The following is a 25,577-nucleotide window of genomic DNA, read 5'->3' as shown; positions in this document are numbered from 1 at the left end:
TTACCATGCGGCGTTGCTCAGGGATTCCCTGCAGCGCTTACCTTGTCCTTCACTCCCGCGATGTGTCCCCTGCAGCGTCCCTGGCCATCTCCTCCGGCCAATGCCAGCATCCGGCTTCCGTGTTCCGGTCCCTGCGTCGGGACATACGGGCGCCGGAAACGGCGGCAAATTTGAAAATTTTAAAAACTGTCATTTTCTAATAAACAAATTTCACATAGTAAAACATTACTGTTTCAAACCATTTCACATACATTTTGTCTCTACTGCTTTGTCCTGTGCCCTGCCTGCATTTTGACTATTCTTTCTGCCTGGAAACTTAGAAAAGTCCATGGCGTCCAAAAAGCGTCCCTTTAGGTCAAAAGTGGTTTTAGACCAGCTAGAGAACAGCAATAGTAAATCAGAACCACTTGTAGAATTGATTGATAATGATTCGTGGGGAAATTCATCATCAGACACTGAAAACGATTCTGCGACTGAGCTCAGAGATGTGCGAACTTGGCGCTATATTTCAAATTTCATTGTTTTTGGTTTTATTATATTATTGAATTAAATGTATTGATATTATTTTTTATGATTATTTATTACATTATAATTTATGATTTTGTGTTTAAAGTTTTAGCCTACCCGGGATGTTTACTAGACTCTTGTTCGGACAGATTTCAGTGAGTTATTCCTAAAAATTAAAGGCCTACAATAAAAAAATACATATTTCCATGCAAAAAAAGTACCGCTTTCAGCACAGAAATATGGACATAATCACACCACTAGGGAGGTTATGCTTCAGTGCCCGGTCACACCAGTGCAATTTCAGGTGCGATTTGCGAATTGAAATCACACCTGAAATTGCATCTAATAAATGTGAATGTCAGTGTCTTAACATGTGCGATTTGCTGCAGCACGATTTCTAAAGTATTTCTTGCACTACTTTTTCTGCAGTTTTGTTGCAAGTAGCAATAAAGTTTTCAGAAATTGCACCTGAAATCACGCTGAAATTGCACTCAAATCACGCGATTTAAAATCACAGTGGTGTGACCTGTGATTAACTCCAATCATGCAGGCCCAGTCCTGGCCAGGATACAGTTAAGCCAGCCATAGGTGGATCAAAATTTGTTTGGTTCAGCAGGGAACAGATGAATTTTGATCCATCTATGGCCAACCTGTGTTTTTTTTATTGCTTGATCAGTGGCACCAGCTATAGCCGGCAACACTGACCATTGTATTTTTGATGGTGGGGAAGTCCCCCCACTGTCAGAGTACAATAGCTCCATGGGAGGGATTGCCTCATTGACACTGAGTGTGTTAATGGGGAAATCAAATAATTGTTTTATGTTCAACACGTTGGTTGAACGAAAACAAAAAAGCATCATCTACAGTATGTGTAGGCAGGTGCCCACAAGGGGTTAACAGTTTTTCTTTTTCGATGTTCCTGCTCTGGGACTATTCAGGTCCACTGTGTTTTGTAGAAGACCAAATGTTACAGTGTATCTGTTTGCAACATTTGTCCTTGGTTCACCTGCTGAGCTGGTGGTAACTAAGCAGAAAGGGTTTTAGCCATATCACCACCCTCTGCAGGTCATCCAATTTAAATAGAGGCTCTTTCAAAATCACTGCCAAGACTTATACTGTTAATCTGCGGGATGGTGTTCCCATTGAGAAGGGGGGGGGCAGTCTGCGTTCCCTGTGAGGCTGGGAACCTGAGGACTTTACAAAATTTTAGCTGCCAGCTATGGACTTATTGTATTTATGCACTATTGCCAAATCATGGACTTTAGGGCTCAGTTCACACTGCTGCGACTTGAGATCCAACTTGTGAGACCCCAAGTCGCATGACTTGTCAAATCCTATGTTAGTCAATGAGAGCTGTCTTAATTAGCACTATTGCAAAATGTTCCTGTACTACTTCAAGGTGACTTCTATCTGAATTCTGCCCGTAGACTTTAATGGAAGTCACCTCCAAGTCGAATTCTCATCTAAATTGATGTCATTTGGATCCGACATCCCAAGCATTCCCTGAAAGTCACTTCAAATTTTGCATCAAAGTCACATCAAAGTAGTGCTCAAGTCACCAGGAAGTCGCCTGGCAAAGTCGCATGACTTTCAGGTTGCAGTAGTGTGAACCGAGACTAAGGAATACTTGCAACTCTGTGGATTATTTGCCTTAATGGACACATGCCTTTAAGGACTTGCTTCTACTAGGGTATGAGGTAAAGGGGTATGGGGTATGATTTCCCTATACGCACTAGAGAACCTTTGTACAGGATTGTAAGTGAAGCAGTTATAAGAAGAACTGTTTCTGTATGTTCTGAACTATGTCAGTATTAACTGTTTGTTGCTCATCTGATTTACCTAGTCTGAAGTCTCTCTAAAGGGGTGCATGCACAGTGTTTCCAAAGAATAGGGCTTACATCAAGGAGTCTGTAGGTTAGAGCAGGTTTAGTACATTTTCGTCCAGGATGTAGTTTGTTGTCTAGTGTGGGCTATATTGCCATTGCTAGGGAGTACTGTGTATTTATCATTGCTTTTGGCAGCCAACCAGCCAGGGAATGGGTGACTGGCAAAGGGGGATGGCTACTCTGGTAGTAATCCGGTGTTATGTTTCACTAGCAACCAGTTCAGCACATACTGGGACCGACCATGCGGAACAGCATGTGGTAACAGTGGTGGTGTCTACAGTGCTTAGTGTTAACAGTGCAACAAGTTAGCCACAGGTTACTAGAGGGTTTCCAGTGTTATTTGCAGATCTCTTCTAAGTCTGGAGTTGTGCCTTAATGTTGATTTCGCTTGAACGCAAACTCCTGCCTAGTGTTTAGGGAATTAGGGAGAGTAGTTCTTAGTGCTCCCACTAGGGCATCTAAGCCTTGCCCACATATGGCCTGCCTTCGGCACGGTTCTACTTGTGTGTTTACAGAATAAAAGCTGTAGGTGCTTTGATCAAATAATGTATATCAAAATATAATGTAATGTATATCAAAAGATGTACAGTACATGTTGTAAAATAATGCAACGTAACCATGCATCATGTAAAAAAATCATTTACTCATACCTTCTTTTTCTGCCCGGAAAATAAACGTCCTTTGTGATGTCACAATTTCAAATTTGTTGTCACCCAATTTTTGAATTTTTATTGCTGCAGACAGTAACATTTTCCCTCTTGAGAACACATCCTGGAACAATAAAATAAATTTGTGACCATTTACATTTATTCACTGCAGAATGACCTGGCAAGGGAATTAATAGACCATGTAGTAGTTTGCAACACAAAAGGGCTATGAAATACTGCATTTAAATCCTAACATAAGGATATATAGTAAACCCACCAGAATAGAAACAGACACGGACATTGCTGACTTGTTTTTAAAGGGCATGAGGGCCATCATCTGGAACCTGATTTTAACCTAATGAGTGATTGTCCCAGGACAAGTACATAGGATATGAGATGAGATTTTCACTGGCTGCATGTTTCAGGGCAGTGACCTACTAGGTAATGAAGCCAAGACCAGAATGACACCATTGAAGTCTGCACATTAACAGTCTGTTCGACCATTTTCTTGCAGTAAAATGCATGACTCTTTCTGTATGAAAATGCATTTTAACTAAAGATCAATGTTATGTCCCACATATACTGTATGTATTTTCCAGTGCTGAATTGAGCTGCCCCAGGTATTGTTGTTCTTTAGTATGCTGACGCCTATTGGAGGTTTAGGACCATTACAACTTGTTTACTATGTTTTGATTTCTCCCACTGTCCTCTCTACCTGTTAAGTGCTAGTTAACGCAATCCTAGCTACACCCTCCCTGTTTCTCTCACATCCCCTCAGTCAGTGTTAATAATTCATAGAGACAGGTCTTAGGAAAGTCATATTTTTAAGCTTCAAAAGACTGCAAAACAACCTGAAATAGGTTGAAGTACATTATAATTGCGTTGGAGTCAACTTCCAAATCAAACTAAAGAGTTAAGCTGTTTGTGGATGGTGCCAAGTCAGCAGATGATCATACTGTCCAGACAGCCTGGGCCTAAGGATGAATGTCAATGCATAAAGCATTTGTAACAAAACAATTTCAGTTTTTTCTATGTGGACAGTTTACATCTGCACTGCAATTTAATGTGCTTTAAAAAGGAAACTATAAGCCCCATTCCAACACATGTATTATCATAAATGTTGCTAATTGCATGCAAGTGTGATTAGGTCCTAAACAAGCATGTTACCAGTGGCAGTTCCTATATCTCATTATTCATAGGTTCCGTACTCTTCAAAAGGATCTTCAAAAGTTCACAACATGCTGCAAGATTTCTGTGACTTGAGAGCTATTTAGTGTTCATTACTATTTGCCAAGACTAGCTGTCATTTGCTTGTATACTGCTGAATTACTTGCAAGAACCACATATACACCCACCAATAATGCAGCACAAAACCCAATAAGAATTACAAGGAGCATTAATGGGCATGTTTGGATATACTAGTATCAGATCTGTTGAGAAGAACGGACTGACTGCTATGTTAAGCATCTGCATTTTGCCGATTAATTTAAAGTGTTGTAAAGGCTAAAGGTTTTTCCCCTTAATGCATTCTCTGCATTAAGGTAAGAAAAGATTAGGTGCAGCTCCCCCCCCCCATGTCCCCCCAAATACTTAGCTGAGCCCAATCTCAAACCAGCACTGGGCTTGGGAGCAGCAGTGCTGCTCTCTCTCTCCCTAGCTCCTGCTGCTGTCAATCAAATTAAATGATGAGGTTCCGGGAGATAGGGCCGAGTGGCACTGTGTCTGTCAATAGCCATTGCACAGAGCATAATTGTTAAAAAAAAAGATCCTTTCAAATCACTTAGGTTAATGCTGGCCATGGACATCTAACTTGTAGCCAAGCATGCAAGTATAATACAAGACTACATAGATATGTGATTGAGAGCATTTAGAAGCACTTCTATCACCTGCCTTATCCTAGCTGAAATAATAGCAATGGGCTGCAAACTATAATTCAGATAACTGATTATATCCTAAAAATATTCTGGCTTTTGGTTGTTACCCACAGATGTAACTATCAAGAACTCACTTAAAGCATAAAGATCCATGGACTAGCTTGACGTATACAACTGATCGGTTAATTTTACAAGCTCCTTTAAAATGACCCTTTACTCAATTTTACCTTTCAATGATATCCCAGTAATGAAGCAATGTTGTCTCCACCCCATTGATTTATTGTAGCCAATCTGCCTTCCTGTATACTATTCCTTCCCTTTTCTGGTGTCTTTATCTGCCAAACACCACTTTCCATTACTGTCCTCTATGTATCCAATCTATCCTTCACTCTACGTTTGCTGCTCACTTTATCTAATTTGTAATCAAGATGCCTTCCAATACCTGATTGTGTCCTCCATTAAACTAAATGACCAAACCATCAGCACAATTAATGGGAGTAATCAGATTGCAGCTCAATTTTTAATTTTTCTAAGATGCTTTTAAGTAGAAAGCTGTTACTTTTAGAATCCTGAGTGAAATATGTTATGTGGAGCAAAGATCCTTGCTCATCTAAAACAAGCAGCTATAATGTATGAGCTGTAAACTTCTAGAAGTCTGGAGGAATGAGAACTGCAGTACAAATATGTCAATCAGTCCTCAGTATAGTTATTTAAAAGTTACAAATTTCTACGCGAAATGTAGAAATAACTTCCACTGGTTCAGTGCATACTACGGAATCGAGACACCAAGCGGTGTTCCATAAAAATGTATGGGCTTCCTAGGTTGTCGAAAAGAATGTATAATAGGTTTGTGTTGAAAATAGTAAACACAAACATTAGATTACCACCAATTTAGACCAGTGGCCTTCAAACTGCTGCCCATGGACCAGATGTAACACTTTGACTGCCTTTATCTGGCCCTCGGGGCATTATTCCTCCCACTGATACCAACAGTCGAGATAATTCCTCCCTCTGACACCAACAGTAGGACACTATTCCTCCCACTGACACCAATGATAGGGCAAACCCTCTCCTGACACTAACAATGGGTCACTATTCCTTCTACTGACACCAACAATGGGGTACTATTCCTTTCACTGACACCAATATTGGGGCATAATGCCTTCCACTGACACCAACAGAAGGGCATAAATTCTTCCACTGACACCAACAGTGAGGCATAATTCCTCCCACTGACACCAACAATATGACATTATTCCTCCCATTAATGCCAATGATGGGGCACTATTCTTTCCACTGATACCAATTTTTGAGTAACATTCCTCCTCCTACCACAGGTAGTGTGTGATTTTATTTTTTACTCCCACTGCTCACCAAGCATGAGACATTGCTAACTTCCACTGGCCACAGTCTGCCCCCCCCCCCCCCCCCCTAAAGTTTGAATGACAGTAAACTGGCCCTATGTTTAAAAAGTTTGGAAATCCCTGAGCACCACTTTTCCACTTAGCATCTCATCAACAAAGATGTTATTTTTCCACTGGTACCAGTGATGGTACTGGATATATTATGGACATAAGGTAAATTATTAAATGTAGTTTTTGAGAACTTATCCTATAGCTCATCTGAGAAATACTCCTATATAAGTGGTGAAAACTGCATCATTTAAAATGTTACTAAACCCAGGCTCTGTATTCATTAAATCTGGTCTCCCACAATACATAGAACATGGAAGTGCAATTATTTTAGTAAATATAAACTGCTAAATACCTTTTCTTTTTAGCAATATATAGGTAGTTTGTGACTTCTATCAATATAAAGCCAAGCACTGATTAATCCTGTAGGAGGAGTTTTCATCCTCATCTAACTGTCCTTGGAGGTTGCACCTCCCCTCACCTTCTGTCCAGACAACGTTGATTGGTCCAGTTCTGATCACATGCACCCTTCCCCAAAAAAAGCTCTCTAGCAATACACACCAAACAGAGCATGTGCAGACTTGCCACTGCAGCTCTGTACTATTGTGAATGGATTGGAGGCAGCAAAAGAAGAGGAGGGTCAGAGAAGACAGGATCAAACAGCCTTTTTACACAATGTGGAGGATTAACCCCTTAGGTTCCACAGTAAGTATGACAAGCATACTTTACTGCATGTACAGACTGATTTTACTGTTGTGGGTTTAGTAATACATTAAATGGCATTTCCTAAAAAAACAAAAAAAAAAAATCACCATCTGCTGTTGACCCCTTATGACAACACAAAGAGCCTCTTTCTCTACTGCGGCTGCCTGGTTTTAATCGGTTCTACAGTTTCAGATTTATCTTAGAGTGGCACCAGCTGGCAAGACCTGAAGTTGTTGCTTTCCTGGTTGGATACAATCATGATTTATTATCATTATTATTATTATACAGGATTTATGTGTGTCTGAGTATGCCTATGTAGTCCAATAGTCCATGAGCACTCTGTTTAAGGCACTCTATAACCAAGACCAAGTCTATAAACAGACCAAGTCAGACACATTCCCTTTGAGGGTCAGTTCACACTACAAAAATGCACCCCGGATGTATTTTGGATACGTTTTTGCTTACAGTTCACACCACACGCAGTTTCGGTGCAGTTTTGATGCAGTTTGCCATTGGAATACATGGAAAACACAGTGCATCCATTTTTGATGCATATAAAAAGCTCACTGAACTGCATCTAGTGTTAAGTAGCCCTTACTCATTTACGCCAGCACAAAGCACTGGAATGGGAGGGCAGGAGGGACATTGCTTTAAAAGGTGTGGTACTTCATTTGGCTTTAAAGGGGAACTTTAGTTAGTGTTGAAAATGTAGAGGCTGATTTGTTGACAGCCAGAAGATTCGCTCAGGGGCTCTGGGTTTCAGCAAAATGGCATCGTCCAGCAAAAAGAAACAGGAACAATACTGGAGGCAATTTACAGCACACAGTAATTTTGGTAGCATAAATATTATTGAGGAATGTATGTTACTTGCTAAAGAAAATTTGTTTATATAAAGTTGTTATGTGTAAAGTCTGCTTTAAATCAAAATGTCCAGGATTACAATACATAACTATATACACAGTGCAAATGAAAAAAACTTTATCATAATTGCCTTTACTTGCCTTTCCTCAGACTGCATATCACCAGAGAACGGTACCAGAATTTCTACTTACAGATATTATTCTAAGCATTTCACTGTTAGAAGTGTACCTAGTCGTACCTGCAGTTGTGCTGATATTCATGAGTCAGAATGCTCTGACATGTACCGCTGAAGAGTTTCCTTGTACTTAACATTTCCAGCAATAGCTCTCATTTATCAAACCACACAGTTTGCATATAATCATTGAAAACTGTGATGCTTGGCAATGGTTGCACTAGAATTGTTACAGGATGATACCAGAAATCACCAATTCCTCTGAAGGCATAATTTTTTGAGGATTGTAGTAACATTTTATGGGACCTTACTGAAATTTATAGCCTGGTTTCGTAGCCTGCTAACACAGATCATGGGCACCTCCTGGGAGATTGGAGCTATGTCAACCTGCCTACTGTGTGCATCTAAATAAAAATCATTTTCCTTGATTCCTCCAGACAGTTATACAAAAACACAAATGAATACTGTTTTATGTTTAGTTAAAAAAAATTATATACAGTATATATATATATATATAGGCAAAAAGTTATTTGGCAAGATAATACTTTTCATATTAATAATTAATATGGCAGGACAGGGGAGAGATTCTGTCATAGAGTTGGTCAGTTGCAGAGTGGAAATGAGAAGGGTTTAAGTTGTGAAGGTTTCTGCAGGTAACACTGTTCAACAGGTAAAAAGTTTTGGGCATAAAATTAGCTAATCTTACATAATTTTGGGGTGCTGAAAACGAAAATGACCCTAAAAAATGTTGATTGGCTCTAGTTTCCATGATATATTCACCCATCTAATGACGTAAGCCATTCAAAATTATGATGCAACTTCAGCTGCATATTGCGCAATTGATACTGGTGACCAATAGAAAATTGCATCTATACTGAGATGATGCAATATTAGCCTTTAATTGCATCACTTCACTGCATAAAAGCTGCAGTATCTGTAGCTGATTGTAGTTCGACAGCGTCTTTACATTTCGTTTTATGCTTATATAGGCTACTCAGTAATGCCTCGAACTTGTGTGAATAAAGCAGATAATTTCTGCTATATCTGCGGTGAAATAACTTTTATCTCACAAAAAAGGAGGATAACAGGAATGATTAAGAAAGCCTACAACTTGTATTTTGGCTGCAAGATAGGAGACCAGGACAAGAGCTGGGCACCACATATATGCTGCAATTCTTGTGGGACGGCACTGGAGCAATGGTTGAATGGAAAAAAGGCATCTATGCCTTTCGCTGTGCCAATGATTTGGAGAGAGCCAACAGATCATGTTAGTAATTGTTACTTTTGTATGGTGCCTCCAACTGTAAAAGGGCTAAATAAGAAGAAAAAGTTATCTGTGCACTATCCAAATATTCCATCGGCAATACGTCCAGTTCCTCATGGAGAGGGGCTACCAATTCCTAAAGCACCAGAATCCTTTGTGGTTGAGTCAAGTGAGGAAGAACCTGAAGCGTGTAGTCACGTGCAGTTGTAAGAGATAGCCCTTTCCTCGAATACAAGAGAAAAGCCAAGAGAAGCAAAACCGACACAAACTGAAGACAAAACTAGTGAGAATCCTAAGTATTAAAATGATTCAACTTAGCTTATGGCTATAATTTTTCTTGGTAATCCTATGCAATATATTATGCCATTTAGGCTTTGTTATGTAGTCAATATCACTTGCTTTATATTTGTGGAAAGACATCTATCTATATAATTATTGTGCATTATGTAGTCATTACGCCTATAGTAGAAAACTTTCCGTTTACAGAAAAACTAGAGCCAATTGACAAATTTCATTGTTATATTTGAACTCAGAATGTGAAATTCATTAAGAAATGGATCCTTTTGTTTCCAAAACTGGCAAAAAATAAAAATTTGTTGAACAGTGTAATTATTCTACCAAAATTAGTGTGTGCTGTAAATTGCTTTCAGCATTATTCTGTTTCTTCTTGCTGGAGACTGCCATTTTGCTGAAGCCCTGAGCAGCGGTTGAGTCTTTGGGCTGTCAGCAGATCGACCTCTACAAATTCAGCACAGTACCAAAAATAGAGAGCAACTGAACATGTGCAGAGCAGAGTGACACAGTGTATTGCTGGATTTGAAATAGTATAGGTACTTATTTTTACTGTTTTACATAGCTATACCTGCAAAAGTGCCCAGCCTGAAGTGATCTAGCAAGACTTAATTTTTAGACTAAAGTTCCACTTTAACAACATGAGAGTGATCTAAATGTGCTGCTCAACTGTGGTAGAAAAAGTCAGGTCAACATCCTGGCTCTGCTGCTTGGCATACAGTTGCAAGAAAAAGTATGTGAACCCCTTGGGATTACATGGAGTTTTGCATGAATTGGGCATAAAATGTGCTCTGAACGTCATCTAAGTCACAACAATAGAAGAACACAGTCTGCTGAACATAATACTACACAAACATTAGATGTTGCCATGGTTTAATTGCACATAACATGTAAACATTCACAGTGCAGGGAGGAAAAAGTATGTGAGGCCCTAACTTAATGACTTCTCCCAGAGCTAATTGGAGCCAGGAGTGAGCCAACCTTGACTCCAATCAGTGTGATGATATTGGATGTGTTGCTGACAGCTGTCCTGCCCTTAAAAACACACACACCTGTTTTAGGTTTACTAGTTTCAAGGAGCACTGTCTGATGTGAACCATACCTCGCAGAATAGAGCTCTCAGAAGACCTACGATCAAGAATTGTTGACTTGCATGAAGCTGGAAAGGGTTACAAAAGTATCTCCAAAAGCCTTGATGTTCATGTGTCCACGGTAAGACAGACGGTCTACAAATGGAGAAAGTTTAGCACTGTTGCTACTCTCCCTAGGCGTGGTCATCCTGTAAAAATGACTGCAAGAGCACAGCGCAGAATGCTCCATGAGGTAAAGAAGAATCCCAGAGTGTCAGCTAAAGACCTACAGAAATCTCTGGAACATGCTAACATTTTTGTTGACACATCTACAATAAGGAAAACATTAAACAAGAATGGAGTACATGGGAGGACACCACGGAGGAAGCCATTGCTGTCCAAAAAGAATATTGCAGCACGTTTGAAGTTTGCAAAAGAGCACCTGGATGTTCCACAGCACTACTGGCAAAATATACTGTGGACAGATGAAACCAAGATTGAGTTGTTTGGGAAGAACACACAACACTATGTGTGGAGAAAAAAAGGCACAGCACACCAACATCAAAACCTCATTCCCACTGTAAAACATGGTGGAGGGAGCATCATGGTTTGGGGCTGCTTTGCTGCCTCAGGGCCTGGACGGATTGTTGTCATTGATGGGAAAATGAATTCCAGAGTTTATCAAGACAATTTGCAGGAAAACGTGCGACCATCTGTCCGCCAACTGAAGCTCCACAGAGGATGGGTGATGCAACAGGACAATGACCCAAAGCATACAAGTAATTCAACAAAACAATGGCTGCAACAGCACAGAATACGCCTTCTGGAGTGGCCCAGTCAGAGTCCTGACCTCAACCCGATTGAAATGCTGTGGCATGACCTTAAGAGAGCGATTCACACCAGACATCCCAAGAATATTGCTACACTGAAACAGTTTTGTGAAGAGGAGTGGTCCAAAATTACTCCAGATCGTTGTGCAGGTCTGATCTGCAACTACAGGAAACGTTTGGTTGAGGGTATTGCTGCCAAAGGAGGGTCCAAAGGTTCACATACTTTTTCCTCCCTGCACTGTGAATGTTTACATGTTATGTGCAATTAAACCATGGCAACATCTAATGTTTGTGTAGTATTATGTTCAGCAGACTGTGTTCTTCTATTGTTGTGACTTAGATGACGTTCAGAGCACATTTTATGCCCAATTCATGCAAAACTCCATGTAATCCCAAGGGGTTCACATACTTTTTCTTGCAACTGTATATATCAGAACTAGAAAGGCAGAAATAGAAGTTATTTTCCAATTGACATTTTTGTATCATTCTTAAACCTAATTCTGACATCTTCAAGGACCCATTCCTTACATTCCTGTGAGAATATGGGATCCCTCTTTGTTACAAAGAAAAAGTATTACAAACAAATGATTAATTTACTTTTAAAGTACAGATTCTATAAAACACATTGATACTTTACCCGATCATTGTAATAGTAGGAAATATGATGTCCATCAAACTTTACCCATCTCTTCTGAAACATGCAAGAGCTGCAAAAAAAAAAGTACAAGAATAATGTTTAGTAGTAAAGTTAAATGTTTTGCCTCCTACTATTACCAATCCACTAAACCAGAGAAAAGGAAAAAATAAGCAATCTGCTCAGAAACAGTCAATCATTACAATCCAATTAATCTAGAAACATAGAACCATATTAAATCCCAAATTATGTCTAGGGCATAGAAAAATCATTTTTACTAACCCAATCCTCCACTGTTCCAGCAAACGGCACTACCTCACACTCCGATGGTGGATTGTTCCTCAGCATCCTCACATTCAATGCAAGGCTACGGGCCCTGAGTTGGTCTTGATGACATCGGAATGCATCCAACCAGCGGAGTGCAGAGGAGAAGAGATTGTCAGAACAAGTCTAGCAGCTAAGAGGAGCCTGTGGGAGTAGAAGATCACTTATCACACTGTTTATGTTGGTCTCCTAGACATAAATGAGCATGGACAGCTCAGCAGCTAAGTGGTTAGCACTTCTGCCTGGCAGCATTAGGGATGTTGGTTTGAATCCCAACCTTGGCACTACCTTCCTGGAGTTTGCATGTTCTCCCTGTATGGGTTTCCTCCCACACTCTAAAGACATGTTAGTATGTTAGCAAGCTCCTGTCTAAATTGGTCCAAGTACATGTATGTAGGAATGTAACCTTAGATTGTAAGCCCCTTGAGGGCAGGGACTGATGTGAATGTACAATATATATGTAGAGCACTGTGTAAATGGATGGTGCTGTATAAGTACCTGTAATAAATACACACATGTAATCCTTGCAGTGTGGGCACAGCCCTACTGCAGTGGAGGGTCCTTACTTTTCCTAGAATTCATAGAGACCCTGTTAGGTCTGTAAAGATTTAAAGCCCTCAGGTCCCTGCAATGGGAGGCAGATTATACTCACCTCTTCAGGGTTCATTTCTCCTACCTCTCTTTTAATATTGCTGGATGCCTTTATCCCCATTGTGAGCTGGCTCCTTCCTCTGACCTTTTATCACTACAGACATAAGGGTGCCTTTATTATCTTGATTAAATGCCATCGTTAGCTTACTTCCATTAATATAGTCTATTAAAGCAAACCTATTACAAGCCCAGTGTGGCAACTGTTGTCTTCAGACTAGCGATACACAGAAGATTTTTATTAGTCCAATCATGCTAGTAAAATCACTAACCATATAACTAGGAGTAACTAAACAGATGGTGACAAATGACCCCCTATAGTGTAAACTACACAAGCAGTGTATAGTAGATATTAATCTGGCACGACTACTTAATGCTCCAAGCGTTTGTATCAATGTTACCACATGCTACTTCATGCTACTTTTGTTAGCTTAGCGTAGGGAGCTATTTGTTCCACCCTTTTAGCAGTAAATTGTTACTCCTAGTAAATAATCATTATTGATTTTATTAATGCAAATGAGAATACTAAAAATCTCCAGTGTAGCACTGGCTTCATAAGTACACAGTGCAAGTGTACTACATTCTCACAGCTGGTGTTCTTTTCCCTCTTCTATTTGATAAAGTGTAACTAAAGGCAATTTTTTTTTTTCATTTTCAATATAGTAAGGGAGGGTTATAACTCCTGCAGGGGGTGCGACCATCTTGGTGTACAAATGTATTCACAAAGGGTATAAAATGAACAAATTACCTCATATGCAAAATTATGGTGTAGGCATATCATCATGGTACTCTATGATGATAGCTGCTGGAGATATCGCACCAGAGAGCTTGGCTGTGATGGATGTTTCTCCACTTAAACTAAGACGGCCGCAGCTTCAAACATGTAAGGCCCCTCCTGACGTGTTTCGTGCACCTGCACGTCTTCAGGGGATAAGCAAGCAGTTCATTTTTTTAACTGTCACACATAGTTAGTCACCACTAACTAACCACTAACGTTTGACTCGAACATACAGCCCATCCCTACTTTACATCATTTTAAATAGGAAATGTGTCATCAAGTTAAATAATGGATTATCTGACCTGCAGGCAGGATACTGTTATCCACTTGCAGGTTCTTGTTAGTCATACAACAGAAGCTTCCATCAGAGAGGTGTTTGGTTTAGTGAAGGATTCGTTTAAAGTATAATGAAAGGCAAAACTTGTTTTTTTGCTGCTTTGGATAGAGTGGAGAGGGATTAGAATGCCTGTGTGATTCTAATTATTAGCACTGCATTGTTTTAGATGTATAACCAAAACTTTGTTTTAGTTTTTAATAGAGTGGATAAAGATTAGAACCTCTGTCATGTTTTACTGCAATCCATGGCTGTTAGAAAGATTGCCCTTTGTCACTAAGGTCTTCGCTGAAGCCCGCCTCACCACTTGCCCCCTGGACCCCATCCCCTCACAACTCCTCCAGTCACCCCCCTCCTCCATCATTCGCTCCCTCACCCACATCTTCAATCTCTCCCTCTCTACTGGCGCATTCCCCTCCCCCTTAAAGCACGCACACATCACCCCCATACTCAAAAAACCCTCCCTTGACCCCACTGACCTAAGCAACCTTAGACCCATCTCCCTGCTGTCATTCACTTCCAAGCTCCTTGAGCGCTTAGCCTACAATCGCCTAAGCACCCACCTCACTGATAACAACCTCCTCGATCCACTACAGTCTGGCTTCTGTCCCCTACACTCCACCAAAACCGCCCTACTTAAAATCACTAACGACCTGCTAACCGCCAAAGCTAATGGCCACTACTCAGTCCTCCTGCTCCTCAACCTCTCCGCGGCCTTTGACACTATAGACCACCCCCTGCTCCTTACTAAACTGCACTCCTTTGGCATCAGGGACGCTGCTGTCTCCTGGCTCTCCTCCTACCTATCCCAACGCTCCTTCAGAGTTACCTATAATGCTGCCACCTCCCCCTCTATCCCCCTCTCTTCAACTATCACCTCTATGCCGACGACACACAAATTTACCTCTCCACCCCTCACCCCCTCTCTCTCCGTCCACATCGCCCACCTCCTTAACGACATATCAGACTGGATGTCGCTTCATTTCCTCAAGTTAAACCTGTCCAAAACTGAGCTCCTAGTTTTCCCCCCAGCCCACGCCCTCCCCCCCATCCTGTCCATCACGACTAGCAACGCCACCATCAATCCCACCCCACACGCCAAAGTCCTGGGTGTCACCCTGGACTCAAACCTTTCCTTCCAACCTCATGTTCAATCACTATCAAAGTCATGCAGGCTCCACCTCCGCAACATCTCCAAGATAAGTATGTTCCTCACCCCAGACTCTACTAAACAACTCGTACACTCCCTCATTATCTCACGCCTGGACTACTGCAACTCTCTTCCCACTGGCCTACCCAAACAAACGCCATACCCACTCCAGTCTATCCTGAACTCAGCGGCTAGACTCACCAACCGCTCCACATCTGCCACCCCCCTCTGCCAATCCCTTCACTGGCTCCAGATTGCCCAACGCATTAAATTCAAATTACTAACTCTGACATACAAAGCCATTCTGTCAGGGTCCGCCGCGGCATCCGTCCTGGCACATGCGCAGTTTCACCGGCTCGCGCCGGGACACAGGCACTAGGTCCCGCGGCAGGGGGAAACTCGCGCATGTGCACTAGGCGCCGCGGGTGCACGCCGAGCACCAATGACAGCGCAGGTCGCCATATTTAAAGATGCCCTGTGCTGTCACCAATTGCCGTTAGGTCTCCCTGTGTTCCCCTGTGTTCCTGTGCTCTGTGCCTGTGCTATTCTGCTGTTTGCTGACCCGGATTGCCCTGACTACGCTGCCTTCTCCTGTCCTGACCCCTGGCTTGTCTGACCTCCCTCTTGGATCTCCCTTCGGATTGACTACCTTGGTATTGACCCTGCGTGTGCCCTGACTATCCTCTGCCTGCCGATTCTGTACCTCGCTGCTCCCACGGTAACGATCTGGCCTGTCTGACCACGAGTGATCCATCCATCCATCCATCCTGCCGGGCCCTGCCGGTCTCTTCACATCAGGCTCTCCCCTGTAGTCGTCCCCGGTGGACCCCTCTGCCACAGGTAGGAGTGCTCGGAGGTCGTGACCTGGTCCTGGTCTGCTTCAAGTCCATCCCCACCATCAGGGGCCCTGGTGAAAACGCAGTCCAGTGCTTAGACCCCAATAGTTACCGCTGGATGTGCGGTAATACGGTAGCTTCGGCTACATACAGTATACAGTATATATACAGCCCGCTGGATGTGCAGTAATGTACATACAGTATACCGCGCTGAGCCAAGCTAGCTCAAAATCAATGTCCCTATGACAGATTAATCTGTCAGCCCGCTGGATGTGTGGTATATACAGTATACTGAGTATATACCCACTGTGGTATATACCAGAGGCAGACTGAGAGCTCATGGGGCCCCCGGGCAATAGGGGACCATGGGGCCCCTGTGTCCTTGCCCAAACTCAAAAAAGCCTATGAAAAACATACCAGGGGCATCTCATGGGGCCCCCTACTGACCCCGGGCCTTCGGGCAGTGCCCGCGTTTCCAAATGGTCAGTCCGCCCCTGGTATATACATTATACTGAGCCAAGCTGTTTCAAAACATACCAGTACATCCCTACGGTAATCAGACTGCTGGATATGTGTATGTACAGTATCTGAGGCTACATACAGTATACGCTGGGCCAATAACGGCGAGCGATGTATTCTACTAATGAATACAAAGCCTGCTCGAATTGGCTGAGGTTGTGACATCATCAGCCCACCTCTCTAACTCAGCCAATCCGAGCAGGCTTTGTATTCATTAGTAGAATACATTACTCGCCGTGATTGGCCCAGTGTATACTGTATGTAGCCGCAGCTACCGTACATACATGCATCCAGCGGGCTGATTACAGTAGGGACGTACCGGTACGCTTTGAAACCGCTTGGCTCAGCGCAGTATACTGTATATACGCACATCCAGTGGGCTGACAGATTAATCTGTCATAGGGACATTTGTTTTGAGCCAGCTTGGCTCAACACGGTATACTGTATATACAGTATTACCACACATCCAGCCAGCTTGACCCAAGCTCAAGGTTCACATTTTATACCCCGCGTATAAGACGACCCCCAATTTTTAGGGTATATTTTTAAGTATAAAAAGTAGTCTTATACGCCAGAAAATACTATATATATATATATATATATATATATATATATATATATATATATATATATATATATATACACATCACCGCTTTTGCCTCCAAAATGGACTTGTCTTCACCTCAAACGTGTGCTCCTCAAACTATTCTTGAACCATTTTTGCAGTGTGGCAGGGCACATTATCCTGCTGAAAGAGTCCACTGCCTTCAGTGGATACCACTTCCATAAAGGGGTGTACTTGGTCAGCAACAATGTTTAGGTAGGTGGTACATGTCAAGTAACATCTACATGAATGACAGAACTCATAGTTTCCCAGCAGAACATTGCCCAAACCATCACACTGCTTCAGCAGGCTTGCCTTCTTCCTATACTGCATCCTGGTGTCATCCCTTCACCAGGTAAGTGAAGCACACACACCCAGCCATCCACATGATGTACAACAAAACATGATTCATCCAACAAGACCACTTTCTTCCATTTTTCTGTAGTCCAAGTGTGATGCTCACGTGCCCATTGTAGGAGCTTTTGCCTGTGGATACGTGTCAGCATGGGCACACTGACTGGTCTGCAGCTACACAGCCTCATACACAACAAACTGCGATGCCCTTTTTTTTTTGCTTTTAACACATCAGCTTCAGGGACAACATATTTACTTGCTGCTTAATATATCCTACTAACTTTAAGATGCCTTTGTAAAGAGATAATCATTGTTATTCACTTAGAGTGATTCTAAAGGTTGTATTTTTTTTTAACATTAGCAAACATTTTATACTTACCCACTCCGTGCAATGGTTTTGCACAGAGCATCGCTGATACTCTTCTTTTTGGGTCCCCCACAGACAGTCATGGCTCCTCCTCCCTGCCAAGTGCCCCCAACAGCAAGCCTCTTGCAATGGGGGCACTCGAGCAGGCTTGCTCTGTAGTCGTGCTTCTTTGAATGGACATTGTCCATTCACACTCTCTCATCATTGGCAATCTGGCTGTGATTGACAGCAGTAGGAGCTAATGGCTCCCTTTACTGTGTGACACAATAAGTAGAGAGAGACCCAGAAGAGCCGTTGCTCTCATGCACCTTGCTGGATCGAGATGGGGCTCAGGTAATTATAAGGGATAGCTGGGAGGGGGGATCTGCACCCAGAAGGTTTTTAACGTAATGCTTTTAGAACCACGCTAACCTGTCAGTGGTCATAAAGTTATGGCTGACCTTAGATTGTACGCCCCTTGAGGGTTAGGGACTGATGTGAATGTACAATATATATGTAAAGCTCTGTGTAAATTGCTGGTGCTATGTAAGTACCTGTAAATAATAAATATATATACTGTACTCTTCGCTCCATAAGATGCAAAAAAATGGGGGGAAATGTCTGTGTGTCTTATGGAGCGAATATTGACCAGGACTCCCCTCCCCCTCTCCACCACCATGTTAGAATACCGGGCCAGCTGCTTGGCTCTTCTGTGGCAGAAGAGAGGACTAGTCCGAGTCAGCAGTGCAGCAGCGCCAGGCAGGGCCCAAAGCAGCTGCCCCTTAAAGCAAACTTCCAGCTGAAAAAAAAAAGTCATCAGCTCAAATACTGTAGCTGCTGACTTTTAAGATACAGCCACTTACCTGTTCCTTGGTCCAGCGGTGTCCTCACCACCACTGGTTTCACTGGCCGTGGGTGGACACTCCACTTTAAACCTGCACCGCCCTTAGATTGGGGCCCAGATCACTGCACTGCAGAGCCAACAGGGTACACTGAAGACATCCTTGTGAGCCCCGCCCTCAGAGATGATGCTGAGCCTGGCTGGCCAGATATGTCCCCCCCCCATATACTGCCTGTGGACTGCTATACCAAACTGTATATACAGTATGGGCATTGCTGAAAAGTCTCTGTTCATCCCCTCAACTATGTCTGCAGTCTCTCTGGTCATCTCCTGTACTTTGTCCACAGTCTCTGGTCATCTCCTGTACTGTGTCTGCAGTCTCTGGCCATCTCCTGTACTGTGTCCGCAGTCTCTGGTCATCTCCTGTACTGTGTCTGCAGTCTCTGGTCATCTCCTGTACTGTGTCCGCAGTCTCTGGTCATCTCCTGTACTATTTCCGCAGTCTCTGGTCATCTCCTGTACTATGTCTGCAGTCTTTGATCATCTCCTGTACTATGTCTGCAGTCTCTGGTCATCCTCTGTACTGTATGCAGTCTCTGATCATCTCCTGTACTATGTCCGCAGTCTCTGGTCATCTCCTGTACTATGTCTGTAGTCTCTGGTCATCTCCTATACTGTGTCTGCAGTCTCTGGTCATCTCCTGTACTATGTTCGCAGTCTCTGGTCATCTCCTGTACTGTGTCTGCAGTCTCTGATCATTTCCTGCACTATGTCTGCAGTCTCTGGTCATCTCCTGCACTATGTCTGCAGTCTATGGCCATCTCCTGTACTCTGTCCGCAGTAGTCTGGTCATCTCCTGTACTATGTCTGCAGTCTCTGATCATCTCCTGTATTGTGTCTGCAGTCTCTGGTCATCTCCTGTATTGTGTCTGCAGTCTCTGGTCATCTCCTGTACTATGTTTGCAGTCTCTGGTCATCTCCTGTACTATGTCTGCAGTCTCTGGTCATCTCCTGCACTATGTCTGCAGTCTCCGGTCATCTCCTGTACTCTGTCCACAGTAGTCTGGTCATCTCCTGTACTATGTCTGCAGTCTCTGCTCATCTCCTGTATTGTGTCTGCAGTCTCTGGTCATCTCCTGTACTATGTCTGCAGTCTCTGCTCATCTCCTGTATTGTGTCTGCAGTCTCTGGTCATCTCCTGTATTGTGTCTGCAGTCTCTGCTCATCTCCTGTATTGTGTCTGCAGTCTCTGGTCATCTCCTGCACTATGTCTGCAGTCTCTGGTCATCTCCTGCACTATGTCTGCAGTCTCTGGTCATCTCCTGTACTCTGTCCACTGTCTCTGGTCATCTCCTGTACTACTATGTCTGCAGTCTCTGGTCATCTCCTGCACTATGTCTTCAGTCTCTGGTCATCTCTTGTACTATGTCTGCAGTCTCTTATCATCTCCTGTAGTACATCCGCAGTCTCTAGTCATTTCCTGTACTATGTCTGCAGGCCATTGGTTCAGAATATTTTTTTCTTGTTTTCCTCCTCTAAAACCTAGGTGCGTCTTATGGTCAGGTGCGTCTTATGGAGCGAAAAATATGGTATATGCATACATATACACACATGCTTCTCATTACCTTATGTATGAACACATTTATTATACTGCTTATGTATTTATTATTTGTACTCTAAGCAGTTCCAAAATTTGCCAAAAATTTGCAATACTTGGGGCTATATTAAAATGAAGAACTTATATATAACCACAAATTGTACCCAAACAAGGCATAAGAATGACTAATTGTAACCTCACTGCTCTACAAACATAAACTGAATTCAAATACCCCAATAATTCAGAATATAAACCTTCTATCTCACCTGTGAGGTGAAAGTTTATCTAACCATCCAGCTTTACTTATCATTTTACATGGTCCATAGAAGCTTGCATACGGAGTGATTGAGAATTCTTCTTGCAATCCTGATTCTGATGAATGGCTACTGATAGTATTAGTCTGGGAATGGCTATCTGATTGACTTCTGAGGTCCTCAGCAGGCTTTAATCCCACATCACGTGCGCATTCCTCCAAGGTAGAATATATTGATTCTTCTGAGCCACTGTTCACTTCTGAAGGCATAGCAATCGATGGAGTTGTACACTGTGGGTTTTGTGGTAGGCTATTAAACAGATATCAAAAAAGTTACAAAAATAATTATTATATAGTTCATATATTTTAATGGTGTCCAAATTGTGGCACTTTGCTTATCTTAATCTGACCCTTGGGGCACTACTCCTCCTACTGACACCAACGATGAGTTATTATTTCTTTTACTGACACCAATGATGGGGTGGTATTCCTTAGACTCACACCAATGATGGGGCACTTTCCTTTCCACTGACACCAATGATGGGGCACTATTCCTCTCCCTAATACCAAAGATGGGGCACTATTCCCCCTCCTACTGACAACAAGCGATATGTTTTTCTTTACTCCAACTGATAATCAACCATAATGCACTGTTTACTCCCACTGATGCTGGGTCATTTTCTAGTTCCAATGGCCATAGTGTGGCCCCAGGCCAGCCGAAGAGGGATGGTAAATTGGCCCTTTGTTTAATTTATAGTTTATTGATTTTATTCTATTCAGGATTTGGGTATAACATCGTTTTAACAAAGTTAAAAAGTACAGTCTGGTTACACATTAACATTTGCACTTAACCTTTCTGCTGGCAGCACAGTTTTGCAGAGAAAAGCAGAGGCCCTAGAAAATAAAATTGTGGTATTTCCATTTTGTTATGTCACAGGATATTAGACCCCTGATGTCTCATTTGTCCTCTATTGAAGGACACTGAGCTCCATTAGCTTCTTCCCTGATACATGAAACTGGAAGTTGTACACATGGTTTCTGGGTTCTTTGTAGCTAGCTAAAATTAATTGTCAAACTATTCTAAATGGCTATGAATATAAACATATAACAGTGCTGAACAAAAAATAAACAAAAAGGAAAAAAATAGACATAAATGAGGTGAATGTAGGAATCATCCCTGCTGAGAAATTGCATTCTAATAGCTGCAGACATCACTGTCAGAATACATTGATCTTGACTGCAGCCGCTGATCGGCCAAAACTTTTCTGACATATCCCTTGGACAAATGTGGACTCCTGATGGATATGACATACAGTATAAAGCTCACACTTAGTGGTCTTTCACAGCATAGAATGCCTACAATGTTTCCTGAAAAGCAGTGCACTAACTTTCTCAACCAGGGTGTCCAGGCAAAATGCCAAAAAATTGTCCGAAAATTGTATACAAGCCAGCAGGTGGAACAAGTCTGCCTTTTAGTTACACAAAGCCACAGGCTTTTATTGTGCACCATTACAACCTCCTAGCCACCAGCATCCTAACAACCAATGAAATCATCAGTTGATAAGGAGGACGCTGGGTGCCTGTACAGCATCCTTGTTCCGCTCCTCTTTGTCCACACTGGGGTTACATTAGCTGAGTGAGGGAGAGAAACTGAGGGAGAAGAGAAACATTGAACTACTAGTCATTACTACCCGTGTGCAAAGGTGTGTTTGCTTTATAAGACTAAGTCACCTCTAATATTGGGTGTCCTATGTGTGTGGGTGTTGCTGCATTATGGAAAACTATTAGTTTAGTTTTTTTACGTTTTAGAATGGGTGTCTTGAGATTGTGCAAAATTATAAAGATTGCCTTGGCTGAAAAAAGGTTGAGAAACACTGCACTAACTAACTTCACTTGTCTGGAGGTACTCCTTAATTTTACCTTTCACTACTTCCAGTTCCATCACTGCAAATAACTGGAGATGTATCACCGGTAGCTTCCTGAAAATAAAAAGAGAAAAGAATTCAAACATATATTTTAATTTATTCATATTTCTAAATGCATAAATTGTGTGATGCACAGCAATATGTTCACGTACCTACAGTATTTCTGTTTTTATGCACATTGGATCTCTTTCAGAACTGAACTTTAAAGTTACATATACAGCTATCATTATTACAAGTCTAGTTATGATTGTAAAGTTGCTAATGAAGACTGCCAAGCAAATTGATTTATGCAGGTGTGTTGTTATTAACACTCTTTGATTATTGTATTACAGTTTCAGAAGCTTTTCAGAAGGCAGTGTAAAACAGAAAGAAATTGATTTTCAAGCATACAGCTAACTTTCTGTCCAGTAACTGCACAGAAGAAACATGTCAACTGTCAACTGAGGTGGACTCAGTAAGGGATCTGTCCACTGATAAATTAATACAAAACTTTTCGGTGCTATGTCAGATAGGATGGCCTCACACTCCACTGGAAACTCCAAATCTTTATTGAAATTCAAGTTAAAAACATTATAGCACAAGAGCACGGACAGGTAGGAATGTTGACGCTTCTCACACACAGCTCCGCTTTTAATTGTTGTGCAGTGATGTTTTTAAATTGAATTTCAATAAATAATTGGCATTTCCAGTGGAGTGTGCAGCCATCCTATCCTAGATATCTTGCATCTCGGAAGTGAGCCGGATGGGCACCTCTACTTGTACACCGCATATGGGGCAGAGTGTACCAACCTGAAGCGATGTTACCTTTTCTGTGTTACCTTTTTCGGTGGCCTGTATCTCTTACTCAACAAGCATTCAATGCTTTCTGGAGTGGTGTATGCCTGTGCCTCCTGCCTCTGACCCTATATCTTTGTCTGACCCCTATTTTCACTGCAGGACACAGCAATGATGTAAGGTTCAGATGACAGAACCACAGAACATGGCAAGGGACAAGGGCATCTAGCACTCTTTGAAGTATTATATACTGCAGCGTCTTATGGTGACTACAGTGATCAAATGGAGTGAAGCTAGGAGAGACAAGCCACCAGAAAGGTAAGTATTTTAGCTGTTCTGTTGCACAGAAACTCCACTTGGATTATTTATGTGATTGACAAGGCCACTTTAAACAACTCATTAGAAAAGTGATCAGTGGCAGATTCTTAAGTCCTGTAGGTTTTGGTAAGTTGTGAAGTGGGGCCTCCATGAATCTGACTTGTTTTTCTAGCACATCCCACAGGTGCTCAACTGGATTGAACTTTGGAGGCCAAGTTAACACTTCAAACTTGTTGTTGTGTTCCTCCAACCATTCTTTAATTCATCAGACCAGGTCACCCTCTTCTATTGGCCCTGTGTTCCAGTTCTGTTTCTCATGCGCCCATTGTAGGTGTATTTGGCTGTGGACACGGGTCACTATGGGCACCCTTACCAGTCTACGGCTACGCAGCCCCATACACAACAAAATTCAATGCATTGTGTGTTGTGATATCATTCTATCGGAACCAGCATTAACATTTTTCAGAAACTTAAACCACAGTAGCTCCTCTGTTGTGCCCTGGCCTCGCATGACCCTCTCTCTGTTTTTCCTTCCTTAGACCACTTTTGGTAGGTTCTGACTAGTCATCTAGTCATCACAAACTGGCCCTTGACAAAGTTGTGCAAATCCTTGCCCTTTTTTCTGCTTTCAACACATCAACTCCAGGAACAACATGTTTACTTGCTGCCTAATAGATCCCACCCACTTTCAGCTATCATTGTAATAAGATAATCAATGTTATTGACTTTGTCAGTGGTCAAATAGCTAACGCTGATAGGTGTATGTGCTTCAGGCAGCCTGCTAAAAGTACATTTGAACTACAAGAGCTGGTGTACCTATCAAAGTATTTGTAATTTTATCCAGCCAGTCATAAAATGTAACCTTTACTGGACAATGACAGAGCAACAGAACAAAAATAAGGTCACCATCCTTGTTAAACTCCTGTTTTAAATATTGCCCCACAGCTAAGTTTGTAATAAGTCTTACCTGTAGGTACCTTGAAAACTGCTAAACTTGTACCATTTAATAGATCTTCACATCGGCTCTAGCCGATCACATTACTGGCACCAGCACAGTTCACTCTGCATTCAGGACATACTGCGTGTGCCATGATTGCAAAGAGTGCTTTGTCACAATAAGGACTCTTGTGTGCATGCGCAGGTGTGATGCCATCACAGCCTGGCAATTCAAATAGCTGTCACTATCTAAAAATAATGCGGCTATGGGGGCTCTCCCCACAAGACCTCGTCATTCATTCACAGTTTCCTGTGCATTTATTTTTTTCCCAAAACGTGGATTTATCCTTTAATGCAGCGATTGCATTAAGGTAAAAATGTTTTTGCTTTTGAACCACTTTAATTTAAATTAGAAATAACTAAGAAATAAAAGTTATTTTTAACCGAAATTAGACATTTCAATTAGAAATGATTTATAAGCATAAAAAAGGTTTGTAGCAAAAAATAAAATGGATTTAATCATAGTATCAATGTAATATAACATAAAAAACAAATCATAGAAAAAAGGAAGGCAGCTTAAAAAATAGAAAAGTACACTTCTCTAGGTAACCTTGTCCTATCAAATATTGACACTCGGTCTCACATTCTATGTGCTGCTAAAGGTAGATACTTAATACACAATAGGGATCAGGCAACAGAAGGAATGTGCATCCAAGGGAAAGTGTTTAGGAATTTTTCAAGTAGTGCTACCCTCTTGAGATCCCCTGATTTTGGATTCCCCTTTACTTCCTGCAAAGCTTGTGTCAGGAATGGACTGGCCAGCAATAGTGGGACTCACCTGCCTTATGAGCTGCAGTACCAGGGCTGGCCAGCGGGTGCTCCCAACA

The 25,577-nt window shown here is 42.0% G+C and overlaps 1 protein-coding gene across 1 annotated transcript in view; it reads right to left on the bottom strand.

Annotated features, from left to right (window-relative positions):
- The window catches only part of ARAP2 (ArfGAP with RhoGAP domain, ankyrin repeat and PH domain 2), a 419,396-nt gene that overhangs the window by 355,746 nt on the left and 38,073 nt on the right, over positions 1–25,577 (bottom strand). Inside the window, exons 5-8 of the mRNA XM_089678380.1 lie at positions 22,658–22,716; positions 20,751–21,047; positions 12,157–12,226; positions 3,044–3,164 (exon numbers count right to left, since the gene is read on the bottom strand). Coding sequence (XP_089534506.1) covers positions 3,044–3,164; positions 12,157–12,226; positions 20,751–21,047; positions 22,658–22,716 — 547 coding nt within the window. The remainder of the gene's footprint in view (positions 1–3,043; positions 3,165–12,156; positions 12,227–20,750; positions 21,048–22,657; positions 22,717–25,577) is intronic.

The sequence above is a fragment of the Staurois parvus genome, unplaced genomic scaffold (assembly GCF_062004578.1).
Source record: "Staurois parvus isolate SC_StPar_1 unplaced genomic scaffold, SC_StPar_1.0 ptg000204l, whole genome shotgun sequence".
In the NCBI taxonomy this organism is placed as follows: Eukaryota; Metazoa; Chordata; class Amphibia; order Anura; family Ranidae; genus Staurois; species Staurois parvus.
Note: the sequence above shows the minus strand (reverse complement) of the source record. Positions and strands in the feature narration are given on the sequence as shown.